At 58.6% G+C, this 16,014-nt stretch overlaps 1 protein-coding gene across 2 annotated transcripts in view; it reads right to left on the reverse strand.

The window, feature by feature from the left end:
- Window positions 1-914: 914 nt before the first annotated feature.
- DSCAML1 (DS cell adhesion molecule like 1) overlaps window positions 915-16,014 on the reverse strand; it is an 89,667-nt gene continuing 74,567 nt past the window's right edge. Inside the window, exons 12-33 of one of the 2 annotated variants that reach the window (XM_065040149.1) lie at window positions 14,164-14,363; window positions 13,596-13,692; window positions 13,368-13,496; window positions 12,829-12,996; window positions 12,667-12,737; window positions 11,619-11,859; window positions 10,712-10,858; window positions 10,468-10,623; window positions 9,508-9,647; window positions 8,269-8,422; window positions 7,966-8,083; window positions 7,706-7,869; window positions 7,483-7,581; window positions 5,520-5,708; window positions 5,151-5,438; window positions 4,914-5,069; window positions 4,765-4,795; window positions 4,343-4,461; window positions 3,947-4,099; window positions 3,492-3,686; window positions 2,707-3,018; window positions 915-1,754 (exon numbers count right to left, since the gene is read on the reverse strand). In XM_065040149.1, coding sequence (XP_064896221.1) covers window positions 1,339-1,754; window positions 2,707-3,018; window positions 3,492-3,686; window positions 3,947-4,099; window positions 4,343-4,461; window positions 4,765-4,795; window positions 4,914-5,069; window positions 5,151-5,438; window positions 5,520-5,708; window positions 7,483-7,581; window positions 7,706-7,869; window positions 7,966-8,083; window positions 8,269-8,422; window positions 9,508-9,647; window positions 10,468-10,623; window positions 10,712-10,858; window positions 11,619-11,859; window positions 12,667-12,737; window positions 12,829-12,996; window positions 13,368-13,496; window positions 13,596-13,692; window positions 14,164-14,363 — 3,743 coding nt within the window. In that variant the 3' untranslated portion in view covers window positions 915-1,338. Of the gene's footprint in view, window positions 1,755-2,706; window positions 3,019-3,491; window positions 3,687-3,946; window positions 4,100-4,342; window positions 4,462-4,764; window positions 4,796-4,913; window positions 5,070-5,150; window positions 5,709-7,482; window positions 7,582-7,705; window positions 7,870-7,965; window positions 8,084-8,268; window positions 8,423-9,507; window positions 9,648-10,467; window positions 10,624-10,711; window positions 10,859-11,618; window positions 11,860-12,666; window positions 12,738-12,828; window positions 12,997-13,367; window positions 13,497-13,595; window positions 13,693-14,163; window positions 14,364-16,014 lie in introns of both variants that reach the window. The other variant, XM_065040148.1, reaches the window with a different exon arrangement.

Here is a 16,014-nt window from a genome sequence, read left to right on the forward strand (position 1 = left end):
AGTCCGCTGTCTGGAGTCAAAATGTGTTGAGATGCTCCGTCCTGCCCCGCCAGCATCGCCTTTGGGCTGAGGTACAGCTTTTTGATGTCACCTGGGGGGGGTCACAGCGGTGACCGCAGCACTCAGAGCCGCGTGCTGGCTGGCCTGGTCCAATAAATACAGATTAATTGGTGTTAATATCTCCTTCTCTTGCTAATCTGCTTACTCTCACTTGCCTTCTCTCATCTGTTTCAAGTCTGGGACTGGTACTTCAGAGGTGTCCCCCTGCCACCCCAAACCCGGGGGGGCACACTTGGGACCCTGGGGGTGCTGGACAGGTTGTTGGGGGTGGCGCTGTGGGTAAATAAGCCAACTATTACTAATAATCTATTCTTGGTGTCCTGGGGTGTCAGAACAGCAACAGAAGGTGCTGCCCGCCCCGTGGTTTCACTCAGATGTGCACATAGTGAAGGAGAAGGTATGATCTGCATTACTTTGCTTGCCGATTGCTACGGCTGCTGGTAAAAACCAAGAGGACAATGGGAGCGAACGGAGGTGAGGAGCTGTGCCGTGCATCTCTGGGCTTTGCCGGAGCTGGGCTCTGGTTCCTGTGTGCTGTGAGCCACTGCACCAGGGGTTTCACCGTCCCGTACCATGATTCGCCGCACCATGCTTCACCTGCCCCCGGCCACTGTGCTGGGTTTGTGCACAGCACTGTGCACTGCGCTCACCCTGTGCAGTGCACCCAGTTCACCCAGTTTGGCACGGCTGGACTTACCAGTGAGTAGCGCTGCTCACCCGGGGCCGTGGGCGCTGTGTCCGTTCCCAGGACCCGCTCCCACCCCGTGCCCTCCGGCTCTGGGTGGCTCCGGGTGCCCGGCTCCATCCTCCCGTGCTCTTCTGCCCCGGCCCTGCTGCCTGGACAGACACCCGCGTATAAACATAACCTTTATTGCACACAGCGCTGGGTTTTTTTTCATAGAAAAAGGTATTAACACATAAGCATTTGCAAATTGAAGCAACTCCGGCTGTTTTCAGAACAGTAAAATGGCATGCAATGTCTTCGAGACGTTCCTTTTTAAAACCACCGACAAGATCAGGGAAAAAAAAAAAACAAAGAAAAAAAAGTCGCTGAGTCTTTCCTTGTGCCCCTTTCAAAATGATGTGAAATATATATATATGTTTACATATATATTATATTTTTAAATCTGTAACATCAAATTCTTTGTGCCCTGGTTTCTTTTTTATGTTCGGAGAAGAAGAAAATAGCTTCATTTATACAAAAGAGTTCGTTATGTACAAGTTTGTCAGTTAAATATAAACGGCGTGGGGGAGGCAGCAGCGTCCGTGGCGGGCGCCCTACACCAGCGTGTAGGACTTGGAGTAGGCTCCGGCGCCTGGCTTCTGGGGCCGGCCGCCCCCCGACGTGCTCATCTCTAGGAGCGAGTCCCTGGAGCCCCCCACCTTGGCGGCGCTGGCGGGGGGCTCGGCGCCGGCGGGGGGCGGTGGGGCGGCGCTGGCGGCGGGCGCGGCCCCCGTCGTGCCGGGCATGGGCAGAGTCCGCTGAGGTAAGGTGGTTGCGGCGGGGGCCGGGGGCGGCAGCCCGGGGGGCTTGTGGCCGGGCTCCAGGGTCAGGTGGCGGCCGGGGGGGTGGTAGGCGCGGGCGGGGCCGCGGGCGGAGTCGCGGGGCGGCACCACCGGGCAGGGCGCCGCTGCCTCCGCCTTGCGGAAGAACGCCTCGGCCTTGGCGTACAGCGGCAGGTTGCAGTAGTCGCCTGGGGGGGAAGAGAGGAGAGGGGGGTCAGTCACTGGAGCAGGTCCTGGTTTTCACAGTATCACAGTATGTTTGGATTGGAAGGGACCTCAAAAGATCATCTAGTCCAATCCCCCCATGGAGCAGGAACGCCCAGGTGAGGTTACACAGGAAGGTGTCCAGGCAGGTTTGAATGTCTCCAGGGAAGGAGACTCCACAACCCCCTGGGCAGCCTGGGCCAGTGCTCCATCACACTCACTGAGAAGTAGTTTCTCCTCAAATTTAAGTGGAACCTCTTGTGTTCCAGCTTGATCCCATTACCCCTTGTGAAATACAAGTTTCTCTTTCAATGAATTTGCCTGTCAGCTAAAGCGTCATATGAGCTTCCTTTTCCTGAAAGCCAGATACATGTTTTGGTGGACATAGCAACGGGATGCGAGGTCACTGACAAGGATGGATGGACATCCCGCGAGAGGGGCGACGAGAAACAGGTGACCAGAAACCGACCAACTGAGTATAAAATCCCATTCGCGTGATACTTCACATGAAAGTGGGAGATCACGAGGATCTCGTCCCTTTTCCTTATGGCGACATTAGGAGAGGACCTTGCGGGTCGTATTGTATCTGAAAACCTATTGCGTCATGTTATCTATTCGCAAGGTGTCTATCGTGACAAGAGGAGAAAAAAGGAGAAAAGAGGAGCAAAGAAACATGGAAAAGAGTAAAAAGGAGCAAAGAAATGTGGAGGTGAGAAAAAGGGAGCAAAGAAGAAATGCGAGAAGTGGAGTAAAGACACGTAGGAGATAAAAGCAAAGTGAGCGTAAGCAAGAAGCAGCAGAGAAAAGTGGAGAAGAGTGAATACAATAAAAACATGCAAGGAGAGCAGAAATGATGAGAGAAGCAAAGAAATACGAAGAGGAGAGAAAAGAAATGTGAAGAGAGAAGTGAAGAAATGTCAGCCCGTGTGTACGTACTCTTGCTGGCGCGGTGCGGGATGGGGACGGCCACGCTCTTGCCGCGCTCGCTGTCCTGGGGCTTGGGGGGGGAAGCGGTGAAGCGGCAGATGCCCGGCTCCGAGGGAGTGCTCATGGAGGTCATGCTGTCGGCGTTGTCGGTGGTGCCGGTGGTCATCTGGTCGGAGGAGCTGTCGGAGATGAAGCACTCCGTGATCTCGAACTTGGCGTGCTGCAGCTGCTCCTCCAGCTTGGCGTGCTCGTAGGCGCGAGCCAGCTCCTCGTAGGTGGACGAGGCGCTCTCCGTCGACACCATGCTGTTCCGGCCCTTGTCTGCGGGGGAGAAATCGCGTGACATTCCCCTTTTCCACACACTTTTGTGGGAATGGCCAGGCTGTCCCTGCTGACATCCACCCGGCCACCTGTCCCCAGAGCTGGGCACTCGCCCCACTGCTCAGGAGCCACCCCAGAGCGCCTGGAGGGGACAGCACAGCCCACATCTGGCACGGGCAGGGCAGAGCCTGCACACACACACAGGTGGTCAGTTAAGCTGGAGCTCAACAACCAGCCAGGAACCCACAGAGCACCAGACCTGGCACAAGAGCATCCACCCAATTAATGGTGCTATTCGTAATCTTTGCTAGAAATGGGAGGACACGGTTCAATACAACCAAGAGCAAGTGGCTCCTGCAGTGGAAGTTACAGTTCCACAATCCTATTAACAGTAAATTCAACTTCTGCACTCGCCCCAAAGTCATGGTACAATGTCACCGCCAATGAGCCCATGTACTGCAAAGCCAGCACACCTGTGTCCTGAGAGAGGCTGGCGCTGTAGCTGTCACTCTCGGTGACCGTGATGCCGTGCTGGGACCCCACTGTCCTCCAGTCGGAGGTGAGGGTCCGGGCGGGGGTGGACGCCTGGCACTTGGTGAGGGTCCACTGGCTGGAGTACCGGTTGCGGGTGCTGTGCGCAGACTTCACGCTCTTCCTGGACACCGGGTCTGAGGCACAAAAGGTGACACGCGGTCACAGTGGGTCACTCTCAGAGCCAGCCAGGCTGCTGTGTGTGCACCTCCCCAGAGCGCTCCCACTCCTGCCGTACCAACAGCTGCTTCCAGACACGGGCAGTGCTGGGGGACAGGACCTGCATCTCTCTGGAAGGGGACGTGCTGGGGCACTCGGGGGCTCCCCCACACCGGCCTCGTGCCCGTGTCTGCCAGTACACCGCGCTGCTCTCAGCGAACCCACCACAGCTACTTACTGGTGCCAGGGCGGATGTCCGACATGTCGATGAGGGGCCCTGTGTTCTGGATCAGAGCGGGGTGATGCAGCGAGACGCCCGTGCAGAAGCTCTGGGGGTTCACCGCCTGACTGAACTCCGTGTCGGTCACTGGGATGGTGGCTTTGTCATCCCCTGCGGGAAGAAGCTGAAGCTCAGACCTCTTTCTCTAGGCAGGGCTTTGCTGCAGGCACCTGCCACCCCGCACTCAGCCCCCCAGCGCTCTGGGGCACACGCGGATGGGAGATTTGCCCTTTTGCTGGTTGTTCTCCAGCCAGGGCTGGAGACAGGGACAGCCTGGGGACACTGTGTGCCTTGGGGCCAGAGGGGATGCTGGCCCACGTCCCCCCCACGCCACAGGCCCAGCACGGCGCTTACCCAGCTGCTTGATGCCCTCCTTGTCCTCGATGAGGAGCTGGACCCGTGGGATGTCGATGTGCAGGCGGGGGCCCTGCGGGGGCCCCTTCACCGGCGTGTCAAAGCTGCGGTTATTCTTGCTGTGAGGTGAGAGGGGACGCAGACCCGGCCATTACCGGAGAGAGCCCAGCGGCTCCAGCCTGGCAGGGGCTCAGCTCTCCCCAGAAAGCTCCAGCACGGGTGCTGGGACCTGCCTGCCTCACCCCTCTGGCAGGCAGGAGTAGGCAGGAGCACCGGGCAGCTGTGCCACAGGTTGACACAACCCTCCAGGGCCAAGCCCAAGAAGGTCTGAACCTGAGACAGGGCTGAACCCGGGCTTAAATCACCCCAGCCCCAACACCCCCCAGCATTCCCCACCCAGCACATGCAGGTGAGACACCCACCTGATCAGCATTTCAGCCAGACTCTTGGCGTCTACAAGAGAACAAGAAGAAGGTTTTACAAAGAGCCATTCTGGGCCTAACAAGCCCACCCAGGAGGGCACAGCTCTGCGGTCCAGCCCCACACCCTGCGCCCCTGCACCCCATCTCACCCCGCAGCCTCTTCAGCCGCTTCTCCTTCCTCTTCTTGCGGATGACGAAGAGCAGCGCCACCCCCAGCGTGGCCAGGATGATGGGGCAGGCGATGGTGAAGAGCTTCTTCACGTCGTCCCCCTCCCCCTGCGCGGATTTGATGGGGGGGATGGTGCCTGGGCAGAGCGGGCGGGCGGTCAGCACTCCTGGGACCCCCAGCGGGGCGACATCGCCCCCCGCCCCGTCCCCACACTCACTGCCGTCGTAGTCCAGCGTGGCAAACTGCGTGGTCTCGTTGCCGCAGCCCGCGCTGTTGCAGGCCTTCATGCGCAGCTCGTACCAGGTGGCCTCGCGCAGCTCGGTGAGGAACACCTCGCCGGAGCTGTTGGTGCGCAGGCTCTGCCACAGCCAGTTGCCCTTGGGCCGGTACTCCAGGACGATGGCGGTGATGGGGCAGCCCCCGCTGCTCCAGCCCTGCAGGTTCAGCCGCGCGTGCGTGGAGTTGATGTGCGTGAAGAGGTGCTGGTCCTTGCTGAAGGAGGGCTCTGCGGGAGGGCAGCCGTCAGGAGGGCTGCCGGGGACAGGGGACGGCAATGTCCCGCCGGGACACGGCGCGACGGGCTCACCTCTGCCGTGGGTCTTGGCCTCGATGATCTCGCTGATGCGGCCGGCCCCCACGCTGTTCTTGGCCGCCAGCTTCACCTTGTACCAGGTGCCGCACTTGAGGCTCTCCAGCTTGAAGGAGCGCTCGGAGGAGCTGATGAACACGTCCTTCCACTCCTCGCTGTTGTCCACCGAGTACTGCAGCACGAAGCCTGTGGGAGCAAGGACAGGGCGGTCACCTCCGGGCACGGGTGACAGATGCACCCGCCTCAGGGACACCCCACAGCCACATCCAACGCAGCCTCACGGGCACACCAAGTCCTGCCCCACTGCACACGAACCATGATGGAAACCATACAACAAACCAACATAAAATAACTTTGGTTGGAAAACAGCTTTAAGATCACAGAGTCCAGCCATTGCCCATCTCAATATACAGCTGCTAGAAGGAGGGTCCCTGATCTCAACAGAAAACGGTGGCTTTTGTCTGGAAAGCTTTTAAAATCACAAATTTCAGTTCAATGCTAGCATGTCCACTAGCATGAAATTTTAGAGCTCCTATTACACAGAATATTTAAATTGATTTTAACTTGGTGATGCCAAGAACATTTAGCAGCACATCTATTCATTAGTATGAACTTCAGCATAGGTGAAACTACTACAATTATGCACGTTCAAGTTGGAATTAAATAAATTAGTAAAAGAAAGGAGGCTAACGGGCCTCCGTCTGCTCCCCAGTCCCACGTCACCCGCCTGCAGCGCCAGCAGCGCGGCCCAGCGCTCGGTTCTACCCAGGAGCCGGGACCGCGCTGGCCTGGGGCCGTATGGAGAACGGCGGAATTCACCAGCTCCCCCGAGAAGCTGTGGGGAAGTCGCTTCTGCCATCACATAACGCCTCCTCTCCCCTGATTTGGGTATCAGGGAGCACACCGTGTCCTGGATGAACGAATCCATTGTGCTGCCTGGAAAGGGCTTGCCCAGCTTTCCCGGAGAGTGCGAGGTGTGTGCCACCAAGGGCATCGGCGTCCCCGGCAGCACGTCTCTGCTGCCCCGACCGGCCTGACCTTAATGGCGATAAAAAATCCCGAGCTTTCCTGGTGCATTGAGAGATCTGCAGATTTTTGCAGGTTCTTTCACCAGCTCTCCAATAAAAATAACAGAGAAGAGCGGGCTTTCCGCCTTCGTGCGTGCATCAGAACGGGACTGCTGCGGTGCTGGTGCAGGTGCCACAGTGGCGATGCCAAGGGGCCCGTATGGAGGCGGCGCTGAGCGGAGGGGGGTTTCTCGCCCCTGCCCAGTGCTGAGACTTCCCCACGGCTGGAGACGGGGGCACCGGGACCCTCCCTGGTCCGCCCGGCTCTGCCCCACTCTCCAGTCGTGTTGAAGCCACCCCGGCACCCCCACACCACCCACGGTGCCTGCCACCTGCTATTTATTTATTTTGTACCTGCAGCATGTTTTTAATATTTCTAATCCAATTATAACCAAATTTATCAACAGAGTCCGCTAGAGTGAAAGGCGGCTGGCTGGGGAGATTTGCTTGTAATTACTTTCATGCTTTTAATTAATTGTAAGTGAGGTCTCCTTCCCCGCTCCCCGCTCCGTGTGCAGCTGTTTCCACGTATAATTCATGAAATGAATCAGAGCAGAAAGGAGGCTCAGGAAAGCAGGGATGCTCCTGGAGCCCTTCTGGAGCCCCAGCCCACCAGGGACAGGGGACGTGGCACAAATCCTATCCTGTCAGGTTCAGAGTCCCACCAACGCCAGGAGCAGCCACTGGGGCCTGCTCCGGCCACCAGCACCTAAGCAATTAATGACATGCCCTTCATTAGCTACTTCAGCTGCTGCATCTTGTTGAAAACACCTTACAGACCTCTCATTGTGACCGTCAGCCGTGCTACAAGCTCAGAAGTATCAGCTCTACCCTGGAGCGCTCAGAGAAGGGAAAACCCGAGGCACAGCACAGAAGAACACGCGCAGACGTACCTCGGATGGAGCTGCCCCCGTTGTCCCCGGGAATCCAGGCCAGCGTGATGGACGATGCCGAGGTCTTGGAGACGGTCAGGCGGGGCTGGTCTGGGGGCACTGGGGAGGAGGGAGAAGCCCATGAGCACCTCACACACAGCGGCTGCCAAGGATGAGCATGAGTGTGCCAGATCCCTGCTCCTGGGCACAGATTTGGGACCGCAGCCACCCCCAGCACCCTCACCTTGCACCAGGAGGTTGATGATGATAGTGTCGAAGCCCCAGGTGTTGGTGGCGGTGCAGGTGTAGTAGCCGGAGTCCTCGGCTTTCACTGAGCGCAGCACCAGCGTGCCGTTGGGCTGGATCAGCCGGTGGCCGTCCACCGTCACCGGGATGGCGGAGTCCTCGCTGCCGGGAGAGAAAAGGTGCATCAGCCATGTGTGACACATCAAGGGCGACGCAGCCAGCACCAGCCCGTCCCTGGCTGTGACACCCCCTCGGTACCTGTCCTTGGTCCACTTGATGGCAGGGACCGGCTCCCCCACGGAGTTGCAGGGCAGCCGCACGTCCTTCATCCAGGGGGTGGTGACGGTGCCCCCAAAGGAGATGATCTTGGCAGGGGCTGGGGGCAATGAGGAGGTCAGCCTGGTGTGTAATGACAGCTGAGGCCCCCCATGCTGTCCCTCCCCTGCCCCAGGCACAAGTCACCCCCGCGTCACCGCTGACAGGGAGCAGCCACAGCCACCCCGGGGCAGGGGACAGCAGAGCCACCGCGCGTGTCCCCCTGCCAGCCAGGCCCCACCGCACCTTTCCCGGCAGGCTCGATGGTGACCTTCTCGCTGATGTTGCCGCGGCCGGCGGAGGTGACGGCAGCCACCCACAGCAGGTACTGCTGCCCGCGGCTCAGGTGGGCGATGCGGTAGAAGAGCTGGTCGGGGCTGGTCTCGTACTCGCTGGGGGCCTGGAGGGGGAACGGGAGAAGTTAAAGCCTCTGTGAGACCCTCACCCTGGCAAAGCTGCCTCTGGGCTGCCTGCCTGTGCTCAGACACCCCCCAGCACCCCAGCACTCCCAGTTCAGGGCATCTCTTCCACCCCTGTCACCCCAGCCGTCTCTGCAGTGGGACCGCTCCCCTTTGCTCCCCGAAGGACGGGTTCACTCCCCAGCAGCGGCGCAGCCCTGCATGGAGCCTCAATGCCCGTGCAAACCGGCTGGTGTCGGCATTTCTCCAGGGAGCTGGAGCCCGAGGAACAGATGGCTGCCACGGCAGGATTTGTTCCCGGGAAGGACGCTTCCCCGGAGCTGCAGCGCGGCCGGCATGGAGGCAAGTCCTGGCCGGGCTGCAAACCCCCTGTGCAGACCCAGGGAGCACCCGGGACGTCCCCAAAGCCCCGCGTGGGATCGCCTCCTGCACTGCACGCAGCGATGCCGCCACTGTCCTGAGCCAGGGTCCTCCGCAGAGCTCTGCCCCACACCGAAGCCGCTCTCCATCACGCTGTGGCCAAAGCCATCGCGCCCCAAGCACGTCTCATGGAGAAGGGCCGCCCAGCACCCGTCCCCATTGCACGGGATGGGTGCGGTATTTATGCGTGCACAGGTATCTGCGCATTCACCGTCTCCAAACATGTGCCCTTGTGGGGTCCACACATGGAAATGTACCCCACAAGCAGGCACCTATATGAATATTTTATAGTATACATAATTTTTTTTTACCCAAATGACAGTTTTGACAAGATGCCAAGAAAACAATATCGGATCCCAGCGGTTTTACCAGTTGCTTTGATGAAAAGATTATGTTGCCCTGGAAACCAGAGGCTCAGATAGTGAAATGAGTTTGAGAAGGAGCTTTTGATAAGCACTAGTCTGCAGACCTCCCATCAACCTCTCCCTCGCGAAGGAGGGCTGGGGCCAGGTTTGATTCCTGGTTTATTTTCAATCAGCTGCTGGCACGATTCCCCTCGGAAGGGCGCGCTGAGCGGGGCAGGTGCCCGAGGAAGGGACCGCGCAGCATCGCCCGCACGCCCGCCGATCCCGTCCCCATCCCGTACCGGCTGCCCCGAGCCGGGGCTGGAGCAGAAGATGGTGTACTTCCGAATGATGCCGTTGGGCTTGGCCGGCGGCAGCCAGGACACCACCACGCTGCTGGCGGACGAGGGCACAGCCTTGATGCCGGCCGGAGGACCTGGAACTGCAGGAGCGAGAGGGTGGCAGAGCCGGCAGCGGGATGTCCCCGCGGTCCCTGCGCGCTGCAGGGCTGCGTCTGTGCCGACTGTGCGCTGGGGAGCAGCTGCAGCGGTGCTTCCATGCCAGCATTGTGCAGGAGCACGCGGGACCAGGTCTGCAGGTCACCCCATCATCACCCCGCCACCCCGGGACACCTCTCCATGGGCACCTCCGGTCCCTGCTGAGCCGGAGGCAGGAGGATTAACTGCAGCCCAGGCTCTGCCTTAGAAGCCATGATTGGCTTTTACTGGCCGTCTCCTCTGTCTCCGTAATCCGCCGGAGCGGCTCAGCCTTCCCCTGCCCGCTGCGTCCCCCCAGCATCTGCCGCTCCCCGGGACGGGAGGCAGCAGCACCAGCCCATGGGCCCAGAAACGCTCTGCCACGAGTTAATGCATTAAAGTAGGGCAAGTAGGGGTGTAAATATTTAAATATCCGCACTTAAGGAAATGAAAAAAATAAAAAGAGAAATGGCCTGGCCATGGCTGCACACGGGGGGTTTCCTCTGCACCCCCCAGACGCTCTGGTGTAGCAACACAAGGCGCTGCAGCACGAGCAAGCGCTCTTGTCTCCTGACACTGGCTGGCGACGGCTGCAACCCCAAGTGACGGCAGCAAGACATGAACCAGAAGGATGGAGAAGCCCAGCCAGCCCTGCCTGCCTGCTCCGGGGCTGCACAGCCACCTCTGTCATTGCCAACAGCTCCTTCCCAACGCTCAGTCTTCTTCTAATCAACACACGTTGCCGCGGTTTATCAGGTGGGACGCGAGGAGAGCAAACCCACTTACTGTCCTCCTTGGTCTGGATGTAGAGCACGCTGCTGCGGACACCGTCGCCCGCCTGGGTGTACGCCAGCACCTGCACGCTGTAGTTGGTGAACTTCTCCATGCCGCGCAGCTCCACACGCTCCCGCGTCGTTGTGATGTTCTGCATCTCGCCCCACTCTACGGGGAGACGGGGCCGTGAGCCCCACACCACCCCCGGTGCCCCCACATCGCCCCCAGTGCCCCCCGCGCCACCAGGAGCACTCACCTCCGTCCATGTAGAGGGACCAGAAGATGACCCGGTACCCCTTGAGCACCCCGTTGAGGGTGCTGCGCGGGGGCTCCGACCAGGAGATCACGGCCACGTCCGATGTGATGGAGATGGCCCGCACGTTCTCGGGGGGCTGGCTGGGCACTGAGGGGGTGGACAGGAGCATGATCAGCAGAATGGAGGTGACACGTGCCGGGCAGGCGCCAGGGCGCAGGGAGAGGCCACTGGGACACACGGCGCTTCCCAGCAAGGGGAGAGCGGGAGAACTGGCTGGATGCGAGGTAATGAGATCCCATTGCCCCATAAGAGGTAATGCTAATTTTTACGAGCATTTAAATGATAATACATCACCGTAACGATTCTCTTTGAAAATGATTATTGTTTCATATTACTTAGGTGCAAAAATATAAGCACTGTGTAATTAGGGACGGAGCATAATAAACTAATACAGATAGTCCGTTTGAACAAAATGAAGGTAATATAATTATGGAAAAGACACTATTGCTAAAACAGGGGCCCTTGAATACCCCAGGAGGAGTGCTAATGTAGCCAGGAAATGATTGTGGTTTGACAGGCTAACGAGGGCCTTAATTAAGTATGAAAAACTGCTGTGCAAACATGCTGCAAAACTTTTTTCTTGTTGTTTTTACAATGACTGAGGCCACCAGCAACCTCTCCCAGATGGAAACCTCCCTGGCGCCACAATGCACCTCCACGTCCTCCTAATCGCCCCAGAAACCCGGTGCCATCGCCATCCAGATGTGCCGGTGTCCCCGTGCTCACAACCCCTCCCCGGGGCAGCTGCGGGCGCACACGTGTGCACAGCCCAGGGCAAACGCACCCAAGCCCTGCTGGGGATGGGGCTGGGGGCCGGGGACCCCGCTGGGGAGCGCGGCAGCCTCACCGTCCTCCAGCGTGGTGGCGTTGATCTCGCTGGACGAGGGTCCCGTCCCCGCGCGGTTGAACGCCTGCACCACCACCCCGTACTGCGCAAACTTCTTCAGGTTGTCCAGCGTGTAGACCTCGCTGTCCCCCGTGGCCTTCATCTCCACGATGCTGTACTGCCCGTTGCTGCCCGGGCTGTTCTCCCGGTAGCCGATCTGGTAGCCGCGGATCACCCCGTTCTGCAGCTCCTTCTTGGGGGCCTGCGGGACGCAGCGGTGGCCGCTCAGCGAGCGCGGCCCGGGCAGCTCCCTTGCCCCACCACCTCTCCCCGGCACCTTTCGCAATGTGTTAAGCTTTCTGTCCCCCGGCAGCGCTCCAGCAGAAGCCCGAGTGGCAGAATTGTGACAAAAAAGGGCCACTGGGTCCTCGGGGCCACCAGAGGTGGGACGTGCCTGGCCAGGGCCGATCCCCAGCTGGAGCAGTTCAACGGGAGGACGGAAAAACCCCAAGTCTGACAGCTTTAAAAATGCACGAGGCCAGGCTGAGATCAATCTTAACAATATTTCTCTGAAGCATTAAGAAATCAATAGGGTTGATTGCAAATTTATGTTACAAAGCCAGGGCAATCCATCTCACTGAAATACTCTTAAAATGAAGTGACTTATCTTTCGAGTGAATCTTATTTTCCATTAAACTGTTTCTCAGTGCTTAAGGGGAGTTGGGGGGACAAGCTGGAACCCTAAATTTATTGACTTACCGGTTCATTCCGAAGCCCTAACTTTATAATCGATTTTATATTTCATTATGCACCTTTGGAAAAATAAATCCAGTTCTAATTTTTATTGATCCTTCCTCAAACACTTTGCAACCCAGCATCTCACTTTTTACATATTTATCCCCTCTCTCCCCATGGACCCCCATGGACATGCTATGAGATAATGAGCTTGTTACAAAACCTGATTAATCGGGACCCTGTGTGAGCTGCACAGGTTTATATTTTGCCCTGGAAGTTCCTCCTGGTTCTTGTACCGCGGCCCAAGCCCCCGTGCCCAGGAAAGCCCACACACCTTCCAGGTGACCTGGATGCTCTGGGATGTCATCGGCTGCAAGGTGACATCCACGGGAGGCCCGTCGGGAGCTGCGGAGAAACAGACCCAAAAGAACACGTTGAAACGCATCAGGGAAAGCTGCTCCTGGTTCGGAAGCCCCGGGCGTCCCGCGAGCGGCACCTGCTTCCTCCGTGCTGATGGTGAGCTCCTTGCTGGGCTCGCTGCGCCCGATCTTGTTGAAGGAGTACATGCGGATGCTGTACACCGAGGCGGGGTGCAGGTCCACGATGTTCGCCTGGTTGATGGTCGGGGAGATGTTGCGCGTAGACTGCTTAAAATCCCAGGAATCTGGAAAAGCAGGGCAATGAGCAGGAGGAGGGGGAGCACCCGAACCCTGCGCCCCAAGGGGGTGCAGTGCCCAAGCACCCCTGTCTTCCATCCCTGCCCCCCCGCAGAGGTGCTGCTCCCCCTCCTCGCTGTTGTGCAGTCTAGGTTTGGTTTCTTTCACCAATATTGTCGCTTTTAATATTCCCTTTCAAATGCTCCCATCCAACAGAAATCAACATATTTCATTAATGCTGCTCTCTCCTTTCTTCATCAAAGGAACTGGGATGTGGAATATTCCCTTGGGGCAGCCCCACACCTGCCCACACAGCCCAGCACGGGACGCAGCACCTGTGGTGGCACAGGGAGGGGAGGGGACATCAGCCGTCACCTACCTGATTTGTTCTTGTACTCGATGTCGAACCCGGTGATGATGCTGTTGCCGTCAAACCGCTGCGTCCATCGCAAATTCATACTTCGGGCTTTCACCTCGCGGATCTCCAGCTCTGGCGGGTCCGGGGGCTCTTGGGGACAGAGAGGCAGGTTGGGGACAAGAGGGAGAGGAGCCCCCCAGGAGCAGGGGATCCTCACGGTGAGGCTTTGCACCCCAGGGGAACAAATACCTTGGACGGTGAGCTGGATCAAGCCTCTGTCCTCGCCATAGGAGTTGATGGCGTGGCAGGAGAAGAAGACCGAGTCCCCGCGGTCGGCTGGCTTCAGCTGCAGCGTCCCAGGGAGAGAACACGGGCCACTTCAGACTGGGCTGCCCCGAGCACCGTGTCCCCGCCTGTCCCCGGTGTCGCAGAGACAGGTCACCCCCAAACCCCCGGCTCAGACATGCCCTGAACATTTGTTCTGTCAGATGTCCCTGGTGCTGCAGAACTCCTTTGCAACCAGAGCTGAACAAGCAGCTGATATTTAGTGCAAACCCCAGTGGTTTCTCACAGCAGGGGGACAGTGGCTGGTTTTTCACCAGTGTAATTACAGTTGGAAGCCCAGCTCCCCACACCAGGGCAGCACTAACTCTTAGGCTGGTTGTAGAAGCCCAGGCGCTGGCCAGGTGCTCCACCTGGCTGCACTGAGCTCTGTGACACCCCAGGGACCACTGACCCCCTCCCCGGGCACCCCCCGTGCCACGCATCCCCTCCATCACCTGAGCAAGAGGTGGGCACATGACCCCCGGCCCCTCACCTTGAGGGTGGAGATGACCTCGTCACCGTTGTCCTTGGTGGCGATGGCGTAGCGCATGTTGCGGTCAGGGTCGATGACGGTGTCCCCCTTCTCCCAGCGGATGATGATGGGCCGCTCGCCCCGGGCCGTGCAGTTCAGCTCCTTGGTCTGTCCCTTGATGGCGATGGTGGTGTTGGGGTGGGAGGTGATCATGGCCGGGACTGCAGACAGGTGGGGGACACACGTGAGCCCGGGGGACAGCTCGGTGTCACCTGCGGCTGCCCGGCCCCGGCACGGCCCGCAGACCCCGCCGGGGAGGGGACGGATGCGGGTCTCACCGAGAGGCTGGGCAGCCCGAAGCGGAACCGTCTCGCTGCATTATACAGCTCAGGATCATAAAATAATGAAGCAGATAAATTTTATAATGCATAGCATTACACCGGGGTAGACAATAAAACGTGAAAGACAAATAACCAAGTGCACGCTATAATGAAGAGAAAGCCTCCAGTCTGAGACGTGCGGGTATGAATTATTGACTAAGGTTTTACACTCCCGAGGATGAGAGGAAGAATGTTTTCCATCACAGATTTGCATAATTCACTCGTATAAACCTGGGCAGAATATAGAGTGCGATTTCACATCAGCAAGGCCGCTTTGCATTGCAGATATCAGAGATAATGTATATATTTTTTAATCACGGGCACCCCAATATGCAAACAAGGCTGGTGGGGAGGCCGCAGGCTGCAGCACCCAGCGCGGGCACGTTCCCGGCACAGCGGGTGCGGCACAGCCGGTGAGTCCCTCTGGCCGCTGGTTGTGCCGCAGCCCCGGCACAGAGCTGCCGCCCCTGGCCGGGGGTTTGGGCACCGCCACGGGGAAACGGGCTGGGGGGCGAGGGCAGCCCGGGTAAGCAAAAAAAATGCAATGCATAAACAAACAGCGGTGCTGAGTCCCGCAGTAATATATGATAATGACAATCCGCAAAGGCAACACACACTGTTATAATGGGACACAAGAGGCTCTAATGAGCTACGACTTCTTGGCTTTCTGTGGCAATGTAATTCAATTAGCAGCTCAGGAAAGCTTTCCTCCCCAGCTGCCCGTGTGTGTGGGGCGCAGGGCAGGTGCCCGGCGGCTGGGACAGAGGGACCTCACTGGGCTCCTGCCACAACAGTCACAGAATCATTTCGGTTGGAAAAACCCTCCAGATCATCAAGTCCAACCATTCCCCACCCCTAGCGCGACCCCCGTCCCTGAGAACCTCATGTCCGTCTGTCCAGCCCTCCGGGGATGGTGACTCCAGCACTGCCCTGGGCAGCCTGTTCCAATGCCCCACAGCCCTTTGGGGAAGAAATTGTTCCTAGATCCAACCTCAACCTCCCCTGGTGCAACTTGAGGCCATTTCCTCTCGATCTATCTCTTGCTATCACTGGCTACCGAGAGGCCACCCTGCAGATTTTGGCGGGGGACACCTGGCGCTGCTCCCCGGTTCAGCCGGGCTGTGGCGGTCCCCGAGGCGCCACCCCTGCCCGCGAGCAGCAGCCCCGGGAGAGGAGCTCCGTTTCAGGCTCTGCTTCGCTGAAATGCACTTATTGATGTTTGATTAAAAGCAGCTCCTTGGATGTAAACATATCAACTCCTCTCAATTGCTGGGGTCCCAGGAGAGCGGCAAGCAGCCCAGGGCGGGGAAAGCAGCAAAAGAAACCCAAAGAAAACCCCAACAACCAGCTGTGCAGACGGCACAGACCGGGGCGCAGCAGCATCTCTTGCACACTGGTACCCAACACTTGCCCTGCAGCGGTCCTGCCGCTTGCAGCGGGACAGAACACCTGGGACTGGCCACTAGAGCCTTCCCAGGCGCAGGAACACCAG

Source organism: Columba livia, chromosome 24, assembly GCF_036013475.1.
Source record: "Columba livia isolate bColLiv1 breed racing homer chromosome 24, bColLiv1.pat.W.v2, whole genome shotgun sequence".
In the NCBI taxonomy this organism is placed as follows: domain Eukaryota; kingdom Metazoa; phylum Chordata; class Aves; order Columbiformes; family Columbidae; genus Columba; species Columba livia.